The sequence below is a fragment of the Thunnus maccoyii genome, chromosome 19 (genome assembly GCF_910596095.1).
Source record: "Thunnus maccoyii chromosome 19, fThuMac1.1, whole genome shotgun sequence".
NCBI classification, from domain to species: Eukaryota; Metazoa; Chordata; class Actinopteri; order Scombriformes; family Scombridae; genus Thunnus; species Thunnus maccoyii.
Genome location: NC_056551.1, coordinates 3,370,217 through 3,391,692, shown reverse-complemented (window position 1 = coordinate 3,391,692; position 21,476 = coordinate 3,370,217). Strand labels below are relative to the sequence as shown.

Sequence of the window (21,476 nt, the reverse complement as noted above, 5' to 3'; positions counted from 1 at the left end):
CACTTGAAGCCCAGCTGCACTGATAATTCCCAGAGTGCATCTAGAACAGTGGACCAGGGCTCAGCTCATTGAACATGGTTTAAGTAATCCAGGCTAACATGATCTTATGTTGCTAAAATGATCCTGTTGGTTCAAACTTGGTTCTTCGAATGCAGTTACAGGATTGATTCGTTCATCTTGAATAGCAGTATTTTCTGATCTTAAATAAAGGTAACACTAGTAGGGAATTGAAACTATGATCAGCACACATATGATTGGCTAAGGGCTGATCATGTGAATGTACTCAAGATTGGCTGACACAACAACATGCAGCACATTTTTACTGCAGCTGCACAATAGTTCATTTAAAGCTCAGGAACCCCCTTACTCACGTTCTTTTCAATGACGCCTTTTAAATCTCTCTTTAGCCAAATCAAACTTTGAAGAATACATTTTATCATCTTCATTCAAATGTCATTATTACCATTTTTCTGGTTACCTTAGTCTGACAAGAATCAGTATTTCATTGTACATATTTCTAAAACTCATAGTTCTAAAACTATATTCTGGATTAACTCTTTTTAATGATTTTTAATAATACTGATTTCATTTTATTTTGTAGCCTTTTTTAAAAATCATGTGCAGACTTTTTTATTCTTTATTATGAAAATGTAAATATGATACTTACATCAACAGATTTTTGATGAGATTAGTTCATATATAATTCATTAATCAATTAATTAACATTGAAAAGTCTTGTCATGCTCCAGCTAACTGTGAATAAATGGCACTTTTGCAGGTTTGAGCTTCAGGGCATGTTGCACTGATGATAGCTCCAGTTATATTTTAAGCCAACTTTCAAGAAATGAAAAATCTGAGCTTGTATCAGCAATCAAATCAAGCTAACTCAGTTTGACCATAGAGTCTACATGTGCTGTCTGGACTTGTGGAAGGCCCTCAGGGTACCTTGTGGGGGAATATAAGGTACTCAATCTTTTTGAAACAAGCCATTTGAACTGTTTAGTGAATATCCAGACTAAGAGCTTTGTCTATATACTCAGCAAGAAGTCAAAGCACATTCTCTGTGGGCTCCAGGGTTGTCCCTTGTCTCCTATTCTATTGCTGATGCTCATGGACATAATCTCTCAGTGCAGCGTTGATGTTGGTTTATGAATCGAGCACGGGACTGGGGCGGCTTGCAGCCAAGTGTGAAGAAGCTGAAATAAGAGTCTGCACTTTTAAGTCAGTGGTAATGGTGAATTGCTCCCTTTAGGTGGCAACTTTGTGAAGAGGGTTGAAGGAAGTTGTTGCATGTTCTCTTTGGGCTTCACCAGGGTTTTTCCTTATCTCCAATTCTGTTCCTAACTAAGACAAAATGTCTCTGAGTGCAGCCAAGAAATGAGGTGTGTTTGGTTACCTCCGATTTCCATTTCTGTTTTTTTTTACTGACGATGTACTGCTGTTTGTTTAAGTCCAGCATACACTGGACAGCTTGCAGGTGTGCATTACAGGAATCAAATGCTACAACACTATGTGATGTTGTTTTCTGTGCATGTTATAACTGTAACAACAGTCTGATACTGAGAATCCCGCTCATTATACTTTAAATTCAAAGGCTTTTTAAAAATAAAATTGAGCATTAAAGACTACAAAACCGCCCGTTATGTTCTCTCAGCCAGTGGAGTGCATATTTTGATGTAATGCAGTAACTTTAACAGCATAATGCAGTAACTTTAATAGGGCAAACAGGAGCGGCTTTGTACTGAAATATGACCAATTATCAAACACAGGGATTTAGAAATAAAGGCCTGCCTCTAATACAAGTCTGCTTTAAATAAAGGCCTGGTACCTTCTGTAGTTGAGGTAAATAAAAGCCTTGACCATTATTTGAAGAAATGTGGTATGTCTGTAAAAGCCATAGGATCTTTTTAAAATATATTTTTTATTATTTCACAGACTCCTTGCAATTACACCACAGACTACTACTTGAGAAACAATGCTTTAAGCAGCTGCTGTGAGATTTCAAAGTTTAGTGGAGCAAATTAAAAAAGTTTTGAGCCTTCATTAGCATCATGTCCCATCCTGCTTGCTGTTTGCAGCGGCTGATGAATAGAACCAGAGAGCAGAGCGTTAATTATGTCTGAGTTAATTTGACAAACTTAAATATGGTAAACAGTTCTTTTCCATCGCCTCCCATATGTCTGCATTAATAATGACAAAAGCTTCTTCTTCCTCTCTCTCCCTGCTTTTATTTCTCTCCGTCTGAAGAAAAATGATTTTTGCCTTGCAATTAACAAACGACTTTCCTCCAGCTTGATGAGTCAGAGTTGTTTGCATAAAGTGAAAAATAAATTCAATTAAGAAGAAAATGAAGTAACTTACTCTGTTTTCACATTTTTCATCTCTGTCTCCTTTTCTCGTTGAATGATTTCTCATTAGTGCACATGTGACAAACAAAACTGAGATTTCAGCCAGTCAAGCCAGGCTCATCCTTCTCTCCTCTCTTCATTCTTCCTTCATTCCTTCTTAAGCTTTTTCAACTTTATTTCTGTTTTCTCCCTTCCATTCTTCCTTTTTTCTAATCTTTTCCTCACACCTCACCTCTTTCTAAACTCTCTTCCCTTCATTCTTTTTTTCCCTTACTCGTAATCATTTGACAGCTGACAGTAGTTGAGAATCAGATTACAATTGATAAGAACAAAAGAATATTGACTTCCATTCAATTTATTTAAATCGGTGTGATTGCTGGCACAATAATACCTCCCCATACACCATACTTTTAGCTAGTTGTTCAAATAGTCAAATCCAGCTCCTACTTTTCATAGCTATATCCTCTTTTGAAATACAAAGCTTTTAGTTGGAGAATAATTACATTGAGTCGATGGGGATTTGAATAAATCGCATAAAAAACTAAGAGAATCTCAGAGATTGTTTGTGCCACAGGAATCATATCTGGCACATATATTGGGCATCTACATTCAAACACCACCGCCACCATATGGCCAGTAATACTTTAAATAACCCTTGTACTGTGAGTCATAGAATAAAGATCCTTGGATAGTGTACTAGCCTCACCCATTTCTGCTAACCCCTTTTTTGCATTTTCCTCTACATTTTTCACCAAATCTTCACCACACATGACAAAACATATGTGAATGAGCCTGAAAAAAATTGAATTTTGTTGTTTTATATTGCAGACCAATTTTTCTATAATGTGAAGGTCACCAAAGTTTTGTAGATGTGGCCTATGTGCCATAATCTTTGAACGCATCATGCAATTGCAAGGTGGGTGACGTGTGCACATCTAGCAAATCTGTAAAAATACTGATCACATTTCACCTATAGATGGCACGCAATATAAATATAACACTAAAATTACTATAATTCTATTATCATTGTTATGTCTTTGGATCCTGAAATACTGTGTAAAGTTTGGGAGAATGTCCTGCTGTAATTTACCTGTGAATACATGATGCTATTCAACATTCATCTGCTTATGTTCAGCAACTTTATCAGTCTTGTAAACTTGTACCCCATCAGCAGCACGGCTGTATCATACACACTACATTTCCTTTAGTTGTCATTGTGATTGAGGAACAAAACACAGAAAAGTAGATAAAAAATAATTTGAGGATCAGAGATAATAGATAACAATGTGATTTCAAGATCAAATAGAATTTGAGATCAAGGATAATTTAAACTTTACAAGAAATTACGATAATATTCTTTGTAAAACTATAGATTATTGAAGATTGTTTGAAGATGATTTGAAAATCAGACATGATTTGAAGATAATTTGACTTGAATTAGAGATGATCTGATAAAAAGACATGAAATGAGAAGATGTTTGAAGATCAAAGATGATTTTAAGATCAAGATTTTGAAGCTAATTTGAATATTAACTTTAATCAGAGATGATCTAATGAGAGACACACTTTGTAAATAATTTCAAGATTAAAGATGATTTGATGATTACATATGCAAATTACATGATGACAGATGCATAATCTAAAATTCACACACACACATACATGCACACACACACACACGCACACACACGCACACACACACGCACACGCACACACACACACGCACACGCACCAGCAGGGAAAAAGCTTACCTTGATCATTGGCCATCTTGTCTGGATGTTCCACTGAAAGACAACCAGAAAGATTCAGCTAAACTTATAAATTATAAAACAAAGGAATACATTTACACATAAAGCAGGTCTTGATCTTCAGTTACACACACACACACACACAGACAGACACACTGACAGACCTTTGGCGGTCCTGAAGTGGATGGGCTCAGACAGTGGGCCGACTCCTTTGGCGTTCTTGGCCTGAATCCTGAAGTAATAAACCGTATCGAGGTTCAGATCGACAACCTGATGGGTCAGCCGGTCGCCGCTGATCGTCTCCATCACCCAGTCATCTATTGGCATGTTCTTATCCAGCGTGTAGTACAGGATGTAGCCTGTCAGACAAGTATTTACATGTTATATGAGTTTAAAAAAACAACAATGTTCTTATCCAGAGTACAGTGCAGGATGTGATCGTCAGACAAAAATTATAGGTAAGAGTTAATTTTTTTTTAAAAATTCTCATCCAGTTTGTTATAAAAATATTATAATGTATGTATCAGGGAAAATGACCCATAGGACAGAAGATATCTCATATAACCACTGTCATGTAAGACCCGTAGAGGCATGTAGACTACTCTTTCATTAGATGATAAAGACAGAAAGATGTTTAGCATTTTAGAAGTAAAATGTGAGATACAATATTTTTAAATGGAATTAGACATAACATATAGAATAAAACAAAGTACAAAAGCATCTCAGATCTAAAAATATATGATCTCTGTGAGTGTGTGTTGTGCAACGCTGTTCTGTTATCCCTGCAGGGAGCGTTTGTTTCGTCCTCCGGGACACAGCAGGAGCAGCAGAGCTCGTTAAAACAGACGCGTTTGCAGCCAGGCCGATCGCCCAGAGGAAGAGAGAGAAAACAATGGAAGAAAGTGTGGCTGTATGTGTGTGTGTGTGTGTTTGGACACGCAGAGTGACAACTGAATACTTGTACTCTTGAACACTTTGTTGATATTATCAGTAAGGAAATGTTTGCCTACTTTCAAATATTGACGGACTAAACAACTAATATATTAACTGATAAACGAATATATCAACTAATATATTAACTAATATATTAACTGATAAAATCAGCAGTTTAGTCAACAATTAAAATAACTATTACCTCTGATGATGAACAGTGAGTGTGAATTGAGCAGCAAGTATGTAACGTGTGGTGATTGGTATGTTTGTGTGGACACTCACCTGTGATTCGTCCGTTAGCCTCCATCGGCGGTTGCCAGCTGATTAAAATAGCGCGGGGTCGTCCTTCACGACTGATCACTGTCAGGTCTTTGGGGGCGGAGCTAGGAGCTGTCCATTATGCATAGACGAGAAGAAAAGGAGAGAAAAAAGCAGTGTGAGAGGTGGCAGAATGAGATGATGGTGCAATTAGCTTCAGTTTCTGCATTTCAGCTGATGAAGGTTAGACTGTTTGGGGGTTCATTAAGTAAATGAGCAGATGATTTGCTGAAATACAATGAGTTACCCACACCTTGACATGTCCATTAAAATGCAACTAATGTGATTAAAGGAATAATTTAATATTTTGGGAAATGTTCAGTCCATGAAGTATCAGGCTATAGCAAGCAGATTATTGGCTAAGTTTAGCCTCTCTGAGGCTAAAGCACAGCGGTGCTTTGAGCTAATGTCAGCATGCTAACATGATCTCACTTACAATACTAGCATAACGCTTACCGAGGATTATTTTTAAATAATAATTTTTAATTATGTTCAGCATTTTAGTTGCATTTGCTATATGGCACTAAAGAAAAAGTACAACTGTTGGAATTGTCATTAGTTTTGCAGATATTTATTCACAAATAAAAGTATTTGGACAAAAAATAATTTTCTCATAATGGCGCTAAATGAAACATCATCACTGACTGTAGCGTGGACATGACTGATAGTATTTGAACCTGTCATAACCACACCTGCAGTTGATTGGGTAATACTGAGCATAAAATATTGAATGAAATATTGACTAAACCCCCAAGTTCAATAGTTAACATAAACTATGTCTAAAATGTATTGGCTAATGATAACACCGGAATTCTGTAAGCAAATGACATGACACAAAGTTTGGATTCAAATCAGACACAAACCACCTCCAAAACTGTGAGCTGAAATCATACAGAACTTTTTTAGCACCCATATAAGGCCCTTAACTCCCACACACATTTTCTCAAGTATTCTGACTGATTTGTTGGCAATGCTGGGAATTACATTAAAGCCCTAACTTGACTTTACTCTTCATGTTAAGTGTCATTGGTTATAATGCAAAATGGATTCAATCCTATCTCACAGGTATATTTTTAAAGGTGACTGTTAATAGAACGTCCATAATCAACGGGGTCCCCAAGGGAAGCGTCCTGGAGCCATTTTTTTTTTTTTATTTATCATGAATGAATGATTTAAAATTTGCCTTCTCATGTGATCTTTCTTGATGTGGATGGTGCTCCATTGAATACACCATTTACAGATAAGTACTAAAATACAGAATATGTTCAGTGTCGAGCTGCAGAAGATTTCCCTTATTTTAGGGAAAACAAAGATCATTCTGTTTTGGATTCTTCAGTTACAATGGGCCCAACAGTAATTGCGGCAAAAACAGCAACTATTTTGGTTGTATTTTAGATTATTAACTCCCAGAAGAGCCCATGGCACTGAAGCAAAATGAGTCAAACAATTCTTGTCAAGTAAAGCAGCTCTGCTAGATAGTGTGATATTATAAACTCTTGCGGGGGCTTTAGTTCAAAGACATTTAGTCTCTTTGCTTGCTGGCATATCAATGTATTTATAGAACTGCACTGAATGCCAGGTCATGTCAACATCTTGTGACTGTCAAGGTTGATGCAGTTCAAGGGTCAAGCAACAAAATTAAACCATTCTGCTTTTATTTTTACATTTTTTTATATTTTCTAATTTAAATGAAACTTCATGAACTTTTTTGGTGGAAAAAACATATCAGTCACAATTTATTTTTTAAAGGAGAATATGTTTCATATATTTTAAAATATGTCTGGAGGGATCTTTATTATTTACTTATCAAAAATGTATCTATTTTTTAGCAGATGTCTCGCAATTCCATTTACATATCAGGCAACCCCAGGTGGGGTGCCCATTCCAAAGCTTGGGAATTGTGGTGTAAAGGGTTCATCAGCATGAAAACTGCACAATGATCTGCCCATTAGACTTTGCTGCAAATTTAATGTACTCTTTTCTCAGACTAAGTATAAGATCTGCTTTACCTCACCAAATACTGTATGATATATTGTCCTTTAACTAGTGTCTTGTGTCCTTAGACACAGGAGGTGATTATTTCTAACAGTAAGGCAGAGGTATTATGAGCTGCAGTCAAGGCGGTTTTTTCTGTCTTTTGCTGTGAAAATGTGGTCAGTGTTTGTGTGTCCAGAGCCAGTGGATCACTGCAGGGACTGAGTGGGCTCAGTCCGTATGCTCGCTCTGAATGTCAATGTATTCCAGCAGGCCCCAGAGAGCCAGCGGGGTAATGCCGTTCACGCTTAATTGGATGACAAATCCGACAAACATGATTGTAAACATCCTGAAAGGGATACCTTGACATTTTGATTTCAGTGTGCGGTTCTGTTTCATTGTTGCAGACAGTTGTGTTGTTGTTGCGGGGGTGAGTGGAGTTTCTCTGTGACAACTCACTGAACCAAAACATGACTTCTGTTAACGCTCCTTATTATAACTAATCACTATTCAGGGAGGGTAAAAAGAAAAGGAAGTTTGGCACCTTATTGTTTTGATGTACCTACGTTTCCTGAACCTGTCCTCATTCAGTGATTCTCTGTTTTCCCCTGAATGACTTTCAACAAATCCCCTGAGAAAAACTGTGAACTTCCTGCATTCAGGGGTTTTTACATGTCAGTGAGGAGGAAATAACAGAAGAAAAGTTTATTACAACTTTTTTAAAAAAAGAATCAACCACTTAAACTCTAAAACCAAACACAACCTTGAGTGTAAAAGTACTCTTGACCTTGGGAACAGCAGTTTGACAAGACAAAACTGAACTCAAGGTCCACTTAGTTTATCGTTCAAGAAGTTGCACTTGCTGATTTGCATTAGCTGCTTTGTTCACTTTTCCCAATCACTGGCTCATTCATGAACTGTTTGGCTTCCAGCTGAATAGCTAATAATAACATCCATACAGGTGTACAATATGGTCACAGTGTATCTGCACACTTTTGAAATCAAAATCAAACCGGAAGAAATCATTATATATTATATATATTACCTTTATAAGACCCCAACAAAGAAAACATAATACCTCCACAGGAGAGTAAATGCACATTAGGGCTGTGTTTCAAATGAATCACTACATTAATATGGATATTTTTCCAATATTGATATGATATGCTTGTATTTTACAAGGTATGTCAAATAACATATAAAACTATCAAAATATGATAATCAAAATGTTTAATGCAATGAACTGTTTTCCTGTTACGTCATACATGAAAAAACCCTTCAAACATCATAAACAAAACCTCATAGAGATGTCTGCGGATAATTCAGGTAAAAACATTGCCAACAATGAACACTGGAGTTATCCTAACCTGAAGATGCTGGTTGTTTAATAACTCCCATGATGCCACGTATGCATACATATTGTGTGTTTAAACTGCCAACATAATGTTACTCATACCTCAAGGTATGGAAACTGAAGACGTTTTGACTGTTCCTCACTTCTTCAAAGGGCAGTTGGGTTAAGACTTGGGGTTAGGGTTAGGGAATGTTGTACCAGTTGGGGTCTTCACAATGATAGAAGGACATGGTGTGTGTGTTTGTGTGTGTGAGAGACTTACCTGCTTCATATGTGGTGGCGTGTGCAGTCATACTCCAGGTACTGGACTTGCGACCTTTGGTTACCATGACAGCAAACTCGTACATGGTGTTTGGTTTGAGGCCATTGACGGTGTGACTGAGCGCTGTGGTGTCTGCAGACTGGACACACAACACATTTGCAGAAGTTAATACACTTTTACAATATATCTGAAAAAGAAGTTGTTTGTCAATACATTAGCAAGACTGTCAAAAGACATTATAGAGTTGCTCCTCATTAACTTGTAAATTTAAACATTCACTGATATTTTTCATTTTGCATAAATCTGATTTAAAGGGGAAAAAAAAGTTCCAAGCCTGGACTTAAACCTGAAGTCTGGCTTACATTAGCCAGAGGCAGAACATCCAGATATCTCAGTTTGAAACTATGAATTTCAATTTCAGAGATGATGTTGTCCAGTTAGGTTGCTGCTATATATTGCACATTTGCAATGACTTATATAAGCAATTTATCAGTTAGACTCTGAAAATGTATATATTGGATATGACAACATATATACTGTAGGTATACATACTGTAAACACAATATAGATAATACAGAGAAATACTGACATGAACAACTCCTTCAAAGTTTCATAAAACTTTGGAAATGTGTTTGTCTTCCTTTTTCCTTTTTGTTATGGAGACAGTCAGTCCTTCTTTGTTTGTATTTATAAAAAGATTATTTCAATTAACTCGGTTATATTTTCACTTTAAGATTAGGCCTCTGTTTGTCCTTGTTTCACTAAGAAAACATCTTTCTTAAGAATCTGAGAGAAAAAAGGAAGAAAAGGTCTTTCTGCTTCCCTCCATCTGTTCTTTGTAAAGGTGAGCAGACTGTCTGCCCTTATACTGATTTTCTATTTCAAGTGTTTTTAACCAAATTATTTTCAAACTTTTTCTGAAGTTCACAGTTCACAGAAGAAAAATTGTTCACAGCGTCAAAAGGATAACATGACAAGAACAGTGAAGGAGTTGGTCTTCTTTTCAGAACAATCCAAATGATCAAGGTTATGTCTTACTTAAATACTTCTCCTCTTGCACCGCCATAGAGTCAAAGCCGTTGTAATTTTCCAGTCTATTTTCTGTTCTGTGAGTCTTGCTTGTAAAACTCCTTGATCTTCCACAATTACTGTTAACACAAGCTGCGCTCCATTTAGTTGTGCCAGCATGCCACTTGTTATATAGCAGCAAGGAACAAGACACCTGCTTCAACTGAGTGCAGGCAGCACATGAATGATGTTTAATCCTATCAGCTGATAATCAATCAGCAGCATCTGGTGGAGATGCTGTGAAGTAGAAATGTAGGTAGGGGGGCTTAATACACAAGTTTAAGTGTTGTCTGATAAAGTGTATGCAATGTATGCATTTCATTGCAGACACACTTAGACCAATAGGTCTCAAATGTAGTCCCAAGTCAAGACCAATGAGTCCCAAATCAAATCCTAAGTCAAGACAGGTAAGACCCAAGTCAAGTCCTAAGTCAAGAGCAACAAGTCCTAAGTCAAGACCAACAAATCCTAAGTCAAGACCAACAAGTCCTAAGTCAAGACCAACAAGTCCTAAGTCAAGACCAACAAGTCCTAAGTCAAGACCAACAAATCCTAAGTCAAGACCAACAAGTCCTAAGTCAATTAATTGGCATCAACAGTCAAAGTCAAGTTCCAAGTCTTTTTTGATGTTGTCAAGTCAAGTCTTAAATCATCATGACTCGAGTCTGACTTGAACATGTTCGTAACTCTGGCAGAGACAGTGTTAAACTAAGTAGTAATGTAGAACAGCTGCACATTAACATCGATTGCCGGTGTTTACCTTGTACTTGCCGCTGGTGGAGTAGCTGGTCTTCCACTTGACGGAGTAGTAGCGGACCTCGGATGACTTCTGGTTCTTGGTCATGGAGTTGTCAGCCCAGGAGACGCGTACCGAGTCCGAGGAGAGAGCCACAGCTTGGACCCCCACAGGGGGGATCATAGGAGTGCTGGTGTCTGGCATGGGAGTGGGGTATTTATCAAAGAGGTGGAAGAGGTCATCCTCAGATGGGTCTATGGGGTCTGAGGTGGGGTCGTTAACGGTAACCCGGGTTTTTGGTGATATTTAATGAGATCATACAGTGCAATGAATGTGTGATAATGATGGTTTTTATGTGGAGAAATGAGTGGCACAAGCATATATTCAGATTAATATAGATTTGTTACATGTTCATATAGACAAACAATGTAAAATAAAAGAATAAACAGAGGACATGCAGGTTTGGAAGTGACATGCAGCAGGCAGCCATGTGCGTGAGTGGAGGGAAAGGAGGACAGGAGGAGTGGATGGATGAGGAAGTGAAAAACAGGAGAGAAAAAAGACAAAGAGTAAGAAGACAGTGAAAGATAAAAGCCGTCACTCTAAACAGGAAGTGGAGTCACAGATCCACAGAGGGGCGGGGCTTAAAGGACGAAACACAGCAGAGCAGTATCAGCTGAACATCCGCAGGTCTCATCTTTATCTATTTTTCAATGCTAAAATCCACCACTGCACTTTTAATTGCTAACAACCATGATATGGTCAAATTTAGCTCTGGGTTTGGCACTTTTGCTTTTCTTTTTAAATATTGTTACTATCTCATGTTATGCTAGCAGGACTGAGAATAGCAGGTTTTCTGCTCACCAGTATGGCAGCTGCAGGAATGCAATATCAGAAAATACAGTGTTTTCATAAATGACAAAGCCAATGGCGAGAGCTAGGAGTTAAACCTTAGTTTAACCTAATATAACAAGTGTAACCTCATAAAGCTTAGTTTATGGAAATAAAAAAATAGCCTTGACAAAAAAAAAGCAGATGTTAAACTCGATGTTTTCTATGGAAGCGGAAAACAGCTGCGCTTGCGATTACATTTTTTAATGCCGTCATCTCAAGATCACAAGTTAATTATTTCGTTATGTTGAGAAAAGGAGCTTTGTTATCTAGAGATAGCAGTGAGTCATATGAAGCAATTGTGTTGAAAATGGTTCACTGTTTCGAAACATTCGATACAGTCGAAATGGCGACATCTGCTGGGCAACTTTAACATTGCTTTTATATGGAAGGATTCGGCCGATGTAAACTCACCGCTGTCATCTGTTTAATGTTGTTTTCTGTCATATTTTATTCAGAAAAGGTTATTTGTAGTGCTTGGATGTACAAATATGTATTGATATATTGAGTTAATTAGTCATTTGTTAATAAGGCTTATAGAAACCCCTTACTACTAGGGATGAATCCTCCCCAACAGTTATGATCTTGAAAGCTGAAATCAGGTGTGATAAAATGAAGCAGACACTCATTTTTGAGTTCTCCCTAATTAGCCTGTCATCTCAAAGAGTCGTTATCTCATTATCTTGAGAAATCGACAGTTTGTTTTCTCAAGCTAATTAGATAAATTAACCCGTTATCATGAGAAAACAAGCTTTGTTATCTTGAGATCACGAGATCATTTACTTGTCATCTTCAGATAACAGCATTAAAAAAAACAATTGCCATTCTCAGCTTCCATAGTTGTCACACGAGATGTCTTACATTTTAGATGTTAAATATCTGAAAAGCACATGTGACTTTCTATTTTGACAGTCACATGTGAAATGGTATTCCACATGTAGTGAAGAGGTTCTGGGGGTTTTATAAACAAAAGAAAAGAAATTATATATATATGTTAACATTGGTGATACAAGCTTTTCACCTGACACAATATTTGATTTCCATCCAGCATGTCAATTCATATGCTGCTTTTGTACAATTGAATAAATGAAACCCATCGCCATGGATCAGTGTCTCCAGCCAATCAGAGAAAAGATGCTGCCTTCAGGTGCTTTCAGAAATACTGTAGATGCGAGCCCAGAAATCCTAAACCTAAAATAAAACACTGGTGATGTTTATTAGATTCAAATATTATCCTCCCTTAGTTGAGATTTTTCTTGTCTATTTTCATATTACTAAATAGTTTTAAAGGCAGTTCTGTTTCTGACATACAGCACCTGAACACCTCATGGGGGGTGTAAATGTGGCTGCTGAACCAGGACATTCAGGGTGGAGGAGCACCTGAAGGCAGCAGAACATAGAACAGATGCTAACAGATGCTAACAGAGAGCTGGAACGAGCACAGTGAAGTGACGCAAAAAAAAAAGATAAAAGCTGCTCTGCTGATTCCAGCTCTGTGATCTCTGATCTACACACAGTCAAACCTACTGGAAGCAGAAACACAGTTAGTGACACAGGTAGAGGAAAATACACACACACACATCAGCTCTGAACTTAACAATGCTGTTTTCTGGTTCACTGCAAAATCACTGACATGAATTCAAACAGAACCCTTATTTTTTAATTGTATGCATTTAATAAGTAAAACAGCCTGCAGGGTAGCTAGTGATGAGGATTTGTTACTGATTGTTTGTCACAATGTTGCTGACTGACACTGATGACATTAAGTCCAGAAGGCAAGATACTAAATAAAGGCAATAATTGAATTAAAAATGCAGGATGCAAAAAATAAATAATTAAAAGAACAATAGAATCAAAATTACAAATGAATAATTAAATGTATAAATATTAAATACAGATTCTAAGGGATTATAAGACCTCTTAAATGTTGCTCCAATTCCTTGAATATAAATCAAGGACAGTAAAAGCGAAAAAAAACAACACTCATGTTTTTCTTCTGGTTCCATTTTCACTCGTTTCTATACAAACAGCAGGAAAAAAGACCAGAGGAAGATGCAGCTTTTTGTCTTTTTTATGAGAAATGATTCTAACATCTATTTTTTTGATCTCAGTGCCTTTACACACACACACTCACACAGATTTTAAAAGTGTTACTGGAACAAATCATTTCTCGCTGTACAGTCTCTCTCCTCAGGCTCAACATCATCAGCCCTCATAATCTTTTAGACTATTGGAATGATTTTGGGTGAAGTGGGCTACAGGTGTGTGTGGGATCTCTGTTGGTTACCACAAGGGTTAAAACCAGACTTATGATTTAAACTCTAAACTGCTCTTCTTATTGTTCAATATCCTTGGATTGGACCAATTTATGAAATTATTTTGTCAAGCCCTTATGGCTGACATGTAACCTATTTTCATTAAAATATTGTAACATAAATATTGGGGTTTTTTTGTTTTGTTTTTTTACGTCAGTGGTTCAATCTGGCATCTCTCTCTCCTCTTTATTTCCTATCTACTCTCTACCGTCCCTCTAATAAAGGCTTAACCCCCGACATCGATAATGTCACCTGGTCCAATGAGGACATTTTCAGTCAGTGTGATAACTGTTTTACATACAGCTCTGAATGCTTCTTTGCTGCAGTCGGAACATCATGTCCGTTACATTCGGCTTTAGTGAATTACTGTAGTGGAGCTGACTGCGTCCATATGAATGACCCGCTGCAGTTTATCACAACTTGGGGTTTATTTTTGTAATTAATAATTGAGATCTGGGAACACAAGGACGTCACTAATAAGACGTCAGGCAGGTCAAGAAATAACGAGCAGTCAGACAATCAGACGGGCAAACTGTAGGAAAAACTGTTATAAACATCTGTCACAGTTTACAGACTGATGTTTCTGCTTCCACTTTAACCTATACTGCTCTATATTTAACACACACAGTTTTCCTGTGTAATGAGGGGTTTCTACCAGCATTATTTTAGTTGTGCTTTCAGTTTTACCCCCAAATAAAGTGGTTTACAGACTTCTGGATAAACGACTGGCTTGTTTCCAACCTGCTTAATCATCTGACTGCTCTTGTTTCTTGCCCCATCAGACTATTTAGAGATGCCACTGTGTTCCCACGTCTCTGCAATGAACTTAATGAGTACCATGTTATTAGGACTAAAAGAAATGGCGCACAAAACTACAAAAAGAAAACACAAGTTGTAGTAAAATGTTGTTTTCCTTTAAACCTGATGAACTGTGTGATATGATTCGCTGAAGTCGGCCTCTTAACAGTGATGCTGGACAATAAGTTATCAATTACTTTAGTTTTAAGGCTTAAGTTTTAGATTTAAAGCACTTGATTACTGAACATATTCAGTATTCATATTCAGTGTGGAGACTACGACCTCATGGGTTCGTGTGAAGGCAGGATGGGTTCTGGGAGATAAAGCAGGTTTGTCCCGTTGTGTCTGCAGTGTAAACGAGACCACTGAGAGAATCAACACTGACATCTAATGTGTTGCTGTTGAAGAGGGATGTACAGCTGCAGGCCAGCAGAGAGAGAGAGAGAGAGAGAGGGAGGGAGAGATTGATGAAGGAGGTGTTTGGAGCTGCGGGGCGAGCTGCAGGAGGCGTTGTCGTGGTTAAACTGGTCGTCCAGCATCACAATAAAGCTCCAGTCAGGACAGAATACTAATGAGGATGGAGGACACGCCTCCTCCTCCTCCTCCTCCTCCTCCTCCCTCACCGCACTCCTTCATCTGCTCTCTCCTCCCTCACTCCCTTCTTTTCATTACTCTCCACATCCCTCCTCCGTTTGCTCACTTTTCTTCCTCCTTTTCACATTTATTCGGCGATCCCTTGTTTCCTCCCTTCCTCTCTTACCCCTCCCACCTCACTGCCTTCATCCCTTCCTCTTTCCTTCCTTTTCCTTATCTTCTGTCTTTACTTAAATCCTCCTCTCTCACTCACCTCACCCTTTCCTTCCCCATTTCACTCTCTCCCCTTACTCCCTCTCTGCCTATCTTCCTCCTCCTCTTTCTCCCTCCATCCTTTCATACTGCTCCTGTCCCTCCTGCCATTCTCCCTCTCTCTCTCTCTCTGCGGTCCTCCAGACGTTGATTTAATGGCAGTGTGGTGGTTGGTTGAGGATCAGTTGTATCTCTGCAGTGTGCGGGTGGTGAAGCGAGGACGAGGCAGTATATTAACGAGGATCCCGCCGTTAACGAACCGTTTTTTAAAGCTCTCGTAAAAAAACTCTTTGGCAGCCTGCCGCCACGAAGTGACAGAGAATTCAGCTTGTCTCGCCATGACAAGACAGAAAGTATGTGTGTTACTGTTGATGACCTTGTCAGAACAGTACTGGATTTAGTTTCTGTCTCAGCCCTCAGGGCCTCAGCTTATCAACACCTCACTGTCATACTACAACTGTCGTATATCTCTGCAGAAATCCAGATGTGTTCATATATTTCTATAGAACTCCAGATGTGTCTACATATAGCTGTAGAACTCCATGAGTTTATGAATTTGCAAAGAACTCCAGATGTATTTACATATTTCTACAGCACCCCAGATGTGTTGATATAGGTCTATAGAACTCCAGATGTGTCTACATACATCTATAGAACTCCAGATGTTTTCACATATTTCTACAGAACCCCAGATGTGTTGATATAGGTCTATAGAACTCCAGATGTGTCTACATACATCTATAGAACTCCAGATGTATTTACATATTTCTACAGCACCCCAGATGTGTTGATATAGGTCTATAGAACTCCAGATGTGTCTACATACATCTATAGAACTCCAGATGTGTCTACATACATCTATAGAACTCCAGATGTTTTCACATATTTCTACAGCACCCCAGATGTGTTGATATAGGTCTATAGAACTCCAGATGTATTTACATGTTTCTACAGCACCCTAGATGTGTTGATATAGGTCTATAGAACTCCAGATGTGTCTACATACATCTATAGAACTCCAGATGTTTTCACATATTTCTACAGAACCCCAGATGTGTTTACATAGGTCTATAACAGTAGATGTGACTGTATTTCTATGGAGCTCCAGATGCAGAGATCCCTGATGAACTTCAGATGTGTCTATGTATCTCTACAGAACTCCAGATGTGTTGAAGTATATCTGATGGACTCCAGATGTCTTTACATACTTTTACAGAACTCCAGATATGTTTACAAATCTCTACAGAGCTCCAGATGTGCTACACATCATAACGAATATCAGATGTGTTTATATATTTCTGCAGAGCGACACGTGTGTCTACATGCTTCTGCAGAACTCCAGATGTGTTTATGTGTCTCTATAGAACCAAAGATGTGTCTAAACATGGTCCTTTGTTCATCCCAGCTGTCACAGCCACATGTTTACTTCCCATCCACACTACAATCACTCCTAAAATGCATCTTTAGACTCCTTCAATACTCTTTCATTAGAATTCATATAAGTTTTATGGCCTGGTCTTTTTGGCAATATTTTGTTGAGTGGGTCATGTGTCTCTATGGATCTTTAGGTCATGGTAAAATAGGCGGTTCTACAGTGTTTTGCTGATATGGCCAGCTGTAGGATGAAGACACAGAAGCAGAACTTTTATCAGGCTAATATCATTTAGCCCTCTGCTGATGAACTTAAACATGACACATTATAAGCTAATTCAGCCAAAAGACAAAAATATTATGTTTCTGTTAATCTTATGTGTCTATGTCTCAATCTTTCTTTCTTTTTCTCTCCCTGCCATCATATATTTCTCTTTTTTGCTTCCCTCCTCTTTCAATGAGCTTTGATTGAAGTCCATCAAATGTCTCTCTCTGCCCCCACTCAACTGTTTTTCTCCCCCTCTCTTGATCCATATCTGACCTTCATGTGTCCTCTCTTGCACTTGTTCCTCCTCTTCTTCATGAAATCTCATTTAAAAGACAACAAGTACAGGTAAAAACAATTTTGTTCACTGTAAAAACATCGTGTAACGAAGGTTAAGAAAATGCGGTGAGCTGGTGAAGCGAGTGGTCTCTGCTGCTAGTTTTTGCTCTGACTATCATCACATCATGAAGGTTGAAAAACCTCAGAAATGTGGCGTTTTTATGAGAGTAATAAAGGATTTATGTCAGCTGCAGGCTGCTGGGTGAGCAGAGGAGGGCCGGCTGTTTAATTCATAAGATGAAACTTGGCTGTGAGTTGGATGTGTTTCATTTATCTCACTTCTACAGCCCATAGTCTGCAGGAAGAGCTAATGAGTCTCTCTCTCTCTCTCACACACACACACACACACACACACACACACACACACACACACACACATATATACACTCCCACCCGCCCCCACAAGAAAAATGACAATATAGGTCTAAAATTCAGCCGGCAAAAACAACCTTTAGTTATGTTTATGCCACCTAGCAGCTGTAGTAATTGATCTGGGGAAGTGATGCGGTTCAGATGATGTCAATATAAGGTGACACATTTTCGTATCAGGAGGTGGCAGGCTGGCTTTGGTGGATGGCAAAACGTGGACGTAGCTGCAGGAGATGCTTTCCAATTCCAACCGCGAGTTGGGACATTTTTTTAAAAAACCATAACGACGATTGTCCTGGTGTTTACTGTTGCCATGATGATGAAATTTGCATAATTTTAAGGAAACAATGATCTGTTTCTAACCCTAACCAAGTGGTTTTTGTGCCAGACCTTAACAACAGCATTGTGGTTTCACTGTGAAACATAATTTTTTTTTACTGCAGCTAGTGGTTGGCATATTAGAAAACACTCCTATGTGTTGTTCTGGAGGTACAAATGACCTATGTGGTTGTTTCATTATGTTGCCAACTCCTATGCACACAGTAATGACTATGGGTGTAAGCCGTACCTACAGTATGTGATATACACACACAGATGGGGTTTGACTATGTGTGAAAACAGTTTCTTCAGTATGAATATTTCAGGACTTGGTGCTGTTGCATTCGGATTGAGACCAAACTGTCAGAGTCTGTCACTTTAAAGGCTTTTCCCACTGAATGAAAATTACAAGTAGCCTACAAACTTTATAAAGTCCTCACAAACATCGACTCAAACACACTGCTACTGATATCCTGATACTGCTGCTAATACTGCCCACGCTACTAGACTTCTACTGAGGCTGCTAATACAGCCACTGCTTTTACTACTAAAGATACTGATAATGCTTCTGCTGCTAATGTTGCTACTGCTATCCATAAAAGATTGAGATAATATCACTATCATTCCTAGTACTACTACACATCTCTATCATATTCACATCAGTCACAGTTTCCAGCACTCTTTTTATAACATTTGACTCTTTTAAGAATCAGTTTAATATAGTATACTGACACTCTAACAACCATCATGTCTGACATGATTATATACGTAACACATTGTTATATCTGACACGTATCACAGCCTTGTATGTGAACACAACACCAGTGTGCTGTAAACAAAGATTACTGTGATTATAATCATTGACTCTATTGTGTGTGTGTGTGACCCTACCGGTGAGAGATCGAGTGACGGCGCTCTCATACAGAGGAACTCCTTCTCCAGCGTTATTGAACGCCTTCAGGGAAATCACATAGTGCGAGCTGGGTTCTGAGAGAGAGAGAGAGAGAGAGAGAGAGACACAGAGAGGCAGAGAGAGACATTTAACACTCAGCTAATACAGCATAATTATTATTTTTAGATTTGAGTGTTGAGATGTTTAGCTTTACGTACTTCAGCAATACAAAGGAAAGTCAAAGTTAGCACAGTTTTTACATTTCCTACATTCTTCCATCATCTACTTTGGCTTTACTATGATCACAGTGAGCTTCATCTATTATACAACCAACATGATAAATTCTAAAAAATATCATCTGACCCACAAGAGTGTCTTCTATTGGCTGGTTTATATGCAAAAAAAAAAATTGAGAAAGAATATGACACTAACTTAATTCTGGTGGTTTGAGATTTAAGACATTTACAGTAGTTTGTTTCTACTTTTTTTCCACTTAGAGAAACAGTGAAAGTTGTTTCCTCCATGTTTAACCTCCTTTCCTCAGTCCTGACCCGGCTTTGTCACACATGAAGGCAGCAGAAGTACGTGAAGACGTGACGACTGCAGACATATGAATCGATCGTCATGCGGCGCCCTCGTCCTGCGTCGTCGTCGTTGATGTGATGATGCTGCATGTTCTCTCCGTGTAGCGTCAAAACCCTCGCATCAGTTAAACAAACACGCCCGCTCCGCTCCCCAGACGCCTCGCCACGTGAATTAATGATCACCATGAATTATAAATGCCGTGTACATATGTGCACCCCGCTCCCATGTGTGCATGCAACACGACGGCTGGATTTTATTTTTCATTACTGTGCCATTATGAGACCTGAGATGGGAATTTTCATCCGCGTATAAAAAATTCACCCGATTTGTTATTGTCTTCTTTGGCATGCAAATTGCTTGTTGAGGCCTCTGGGGAGGATGTTTCCTCTTTTTTTTTCTCGACCTTTCACAATTAGATTTCCACCTCAAGCAGCTTTCTTATTAAATTCCTTTAAATTATTGATTGTAATTAAACGGGGATTTCATCATCATAATGAATTAATAGAAGACGGGAATGCTGTGTCAATATTGACACTTTGTCAGCAGGGTTCATAGAGGATGAACATATTAAACATTTGGTGTTGAGAAGCAGGTTGGAAATGTGAATTCATGGAATGATGAATAACTTTGGCGCTGATGAGACTGTTTGGGATGCAAGAGAACATGAGAAAAAAAGGGTTTGACTGTGATGGGCGAAAAAATATCTGATAAATCTTCAGCTCATAACCTTTGGATTCATCCCTGTCTCTCTCTCTCTGTCTCTGGCTCTGTTGACTAGTGTACTGATGTTACATCAGAGGTGTCAAACATCACTGCCACTAAGGCAAAATCAGGTCATATAACATCTTCTCCCACTTGTTGTTTGTTCCCCTAAAATATATTTTCAGAACTTTTTTGAGGGTGAAAGTAAGCTAGTTGACCTAGCTGCTACACAACTGTGACTGTGCGCCGTCTGTGATGGATGGATGTGGTGCGTCAGGCCTTATGAAGTCCACAAATATGTGGACATGTCTTTCCAACTTTGAGAATTGTATAGCAGGCTTTGTGAACCAATCAGGACAGAGACTTTTTACTTGTACTTACTATACTGAGAAAATGGGCGGGCCGCATAAGGTCAATGACAGAGTCTGTCACTGGGGCTGCTTAAAACCACTGTGACACGTCTGTAACATATGCTAAATGAATGACTGACAGAACGTCATGGAGAAGTTTTACTTTTTAACAACGACCCTGATATTGATGTTGGTCCACCTAAATTAAAACAAATGGATTATTTTTTATCATTAAACCTTTGCTATGAATTTGGACGTAACATTTTCATGCATTTATGACACTGTTGGACAGTCAGCTTTGCCAGTAGGGAGACATGAGATGTTTAATATTTCACTTGTATGCTCTGCTGTGCGTTGTACTTGGATTATCTTTGTTTTTTTTATGTGTTGTTTTTGAAAATGACCACAAAGATGAGAATACTACCCATCAATGCATACATGTTCATATTCATTTAACATTTCTGAGCAGTCCATGAATGTTACACACACTTCTGATGTCTACTTGTAGAACTTTAGGTTGTAAAAGGTTAAAGCTGTGATTAATCAAACAGTAAGGAAGTAAAATCAGCACAGTTAATGGTGTCTGAACAGCTAATTAAATCCATCAGCAGACTGCAGCAGACCTGTTGACTGCTTCATGCTCAATTTACCATGTTTGTTCTTTTTTACACTAATATGACATATAAATATCTCT

General features: G+C 38.3%; 1 protein-coding gene across 1 annotated transcript in view; it reads right to left on the bottom strand.

The window, feature by feature from the left end:
* dcc (DCC netrin 1 receptor) overlaps window positions 1-21,476 on the bottom strand; it is a 195,990-nt gene that overhangs the window by 67,159 nt on the left and 107,355 nt on the right. Inside the window, exons 16-21 of the mRNA XM_042396032.1 lie at window positions 19,145-19,240; window positions 10,766-10,938; window positions 8,938-9,076; window positions 5,312-5,419; window positions 4,261-4,455; window positions 4,100-4,132 (exon numbers count right to left, since the gene is read on the bottom strand). Coding sequence (XP_042251966.1) covers window positions 4,100-4,132; window positions 4,261-4,455; window positions 5,312-5,419; window positions 8,938-9,076; window positions 10,766-10,938; window positions 19,145-19,240 — 744 coding nt within the window. The remainder of the gene's footprint in view (window positions 1-4,099; window positions 4,133-4,260; window positions 4,456-5,311; window positions 5,420-8,937; window positions 9,077-10,765; window positions 10,939-19,144; window positions 19,241-21,476) is intronic.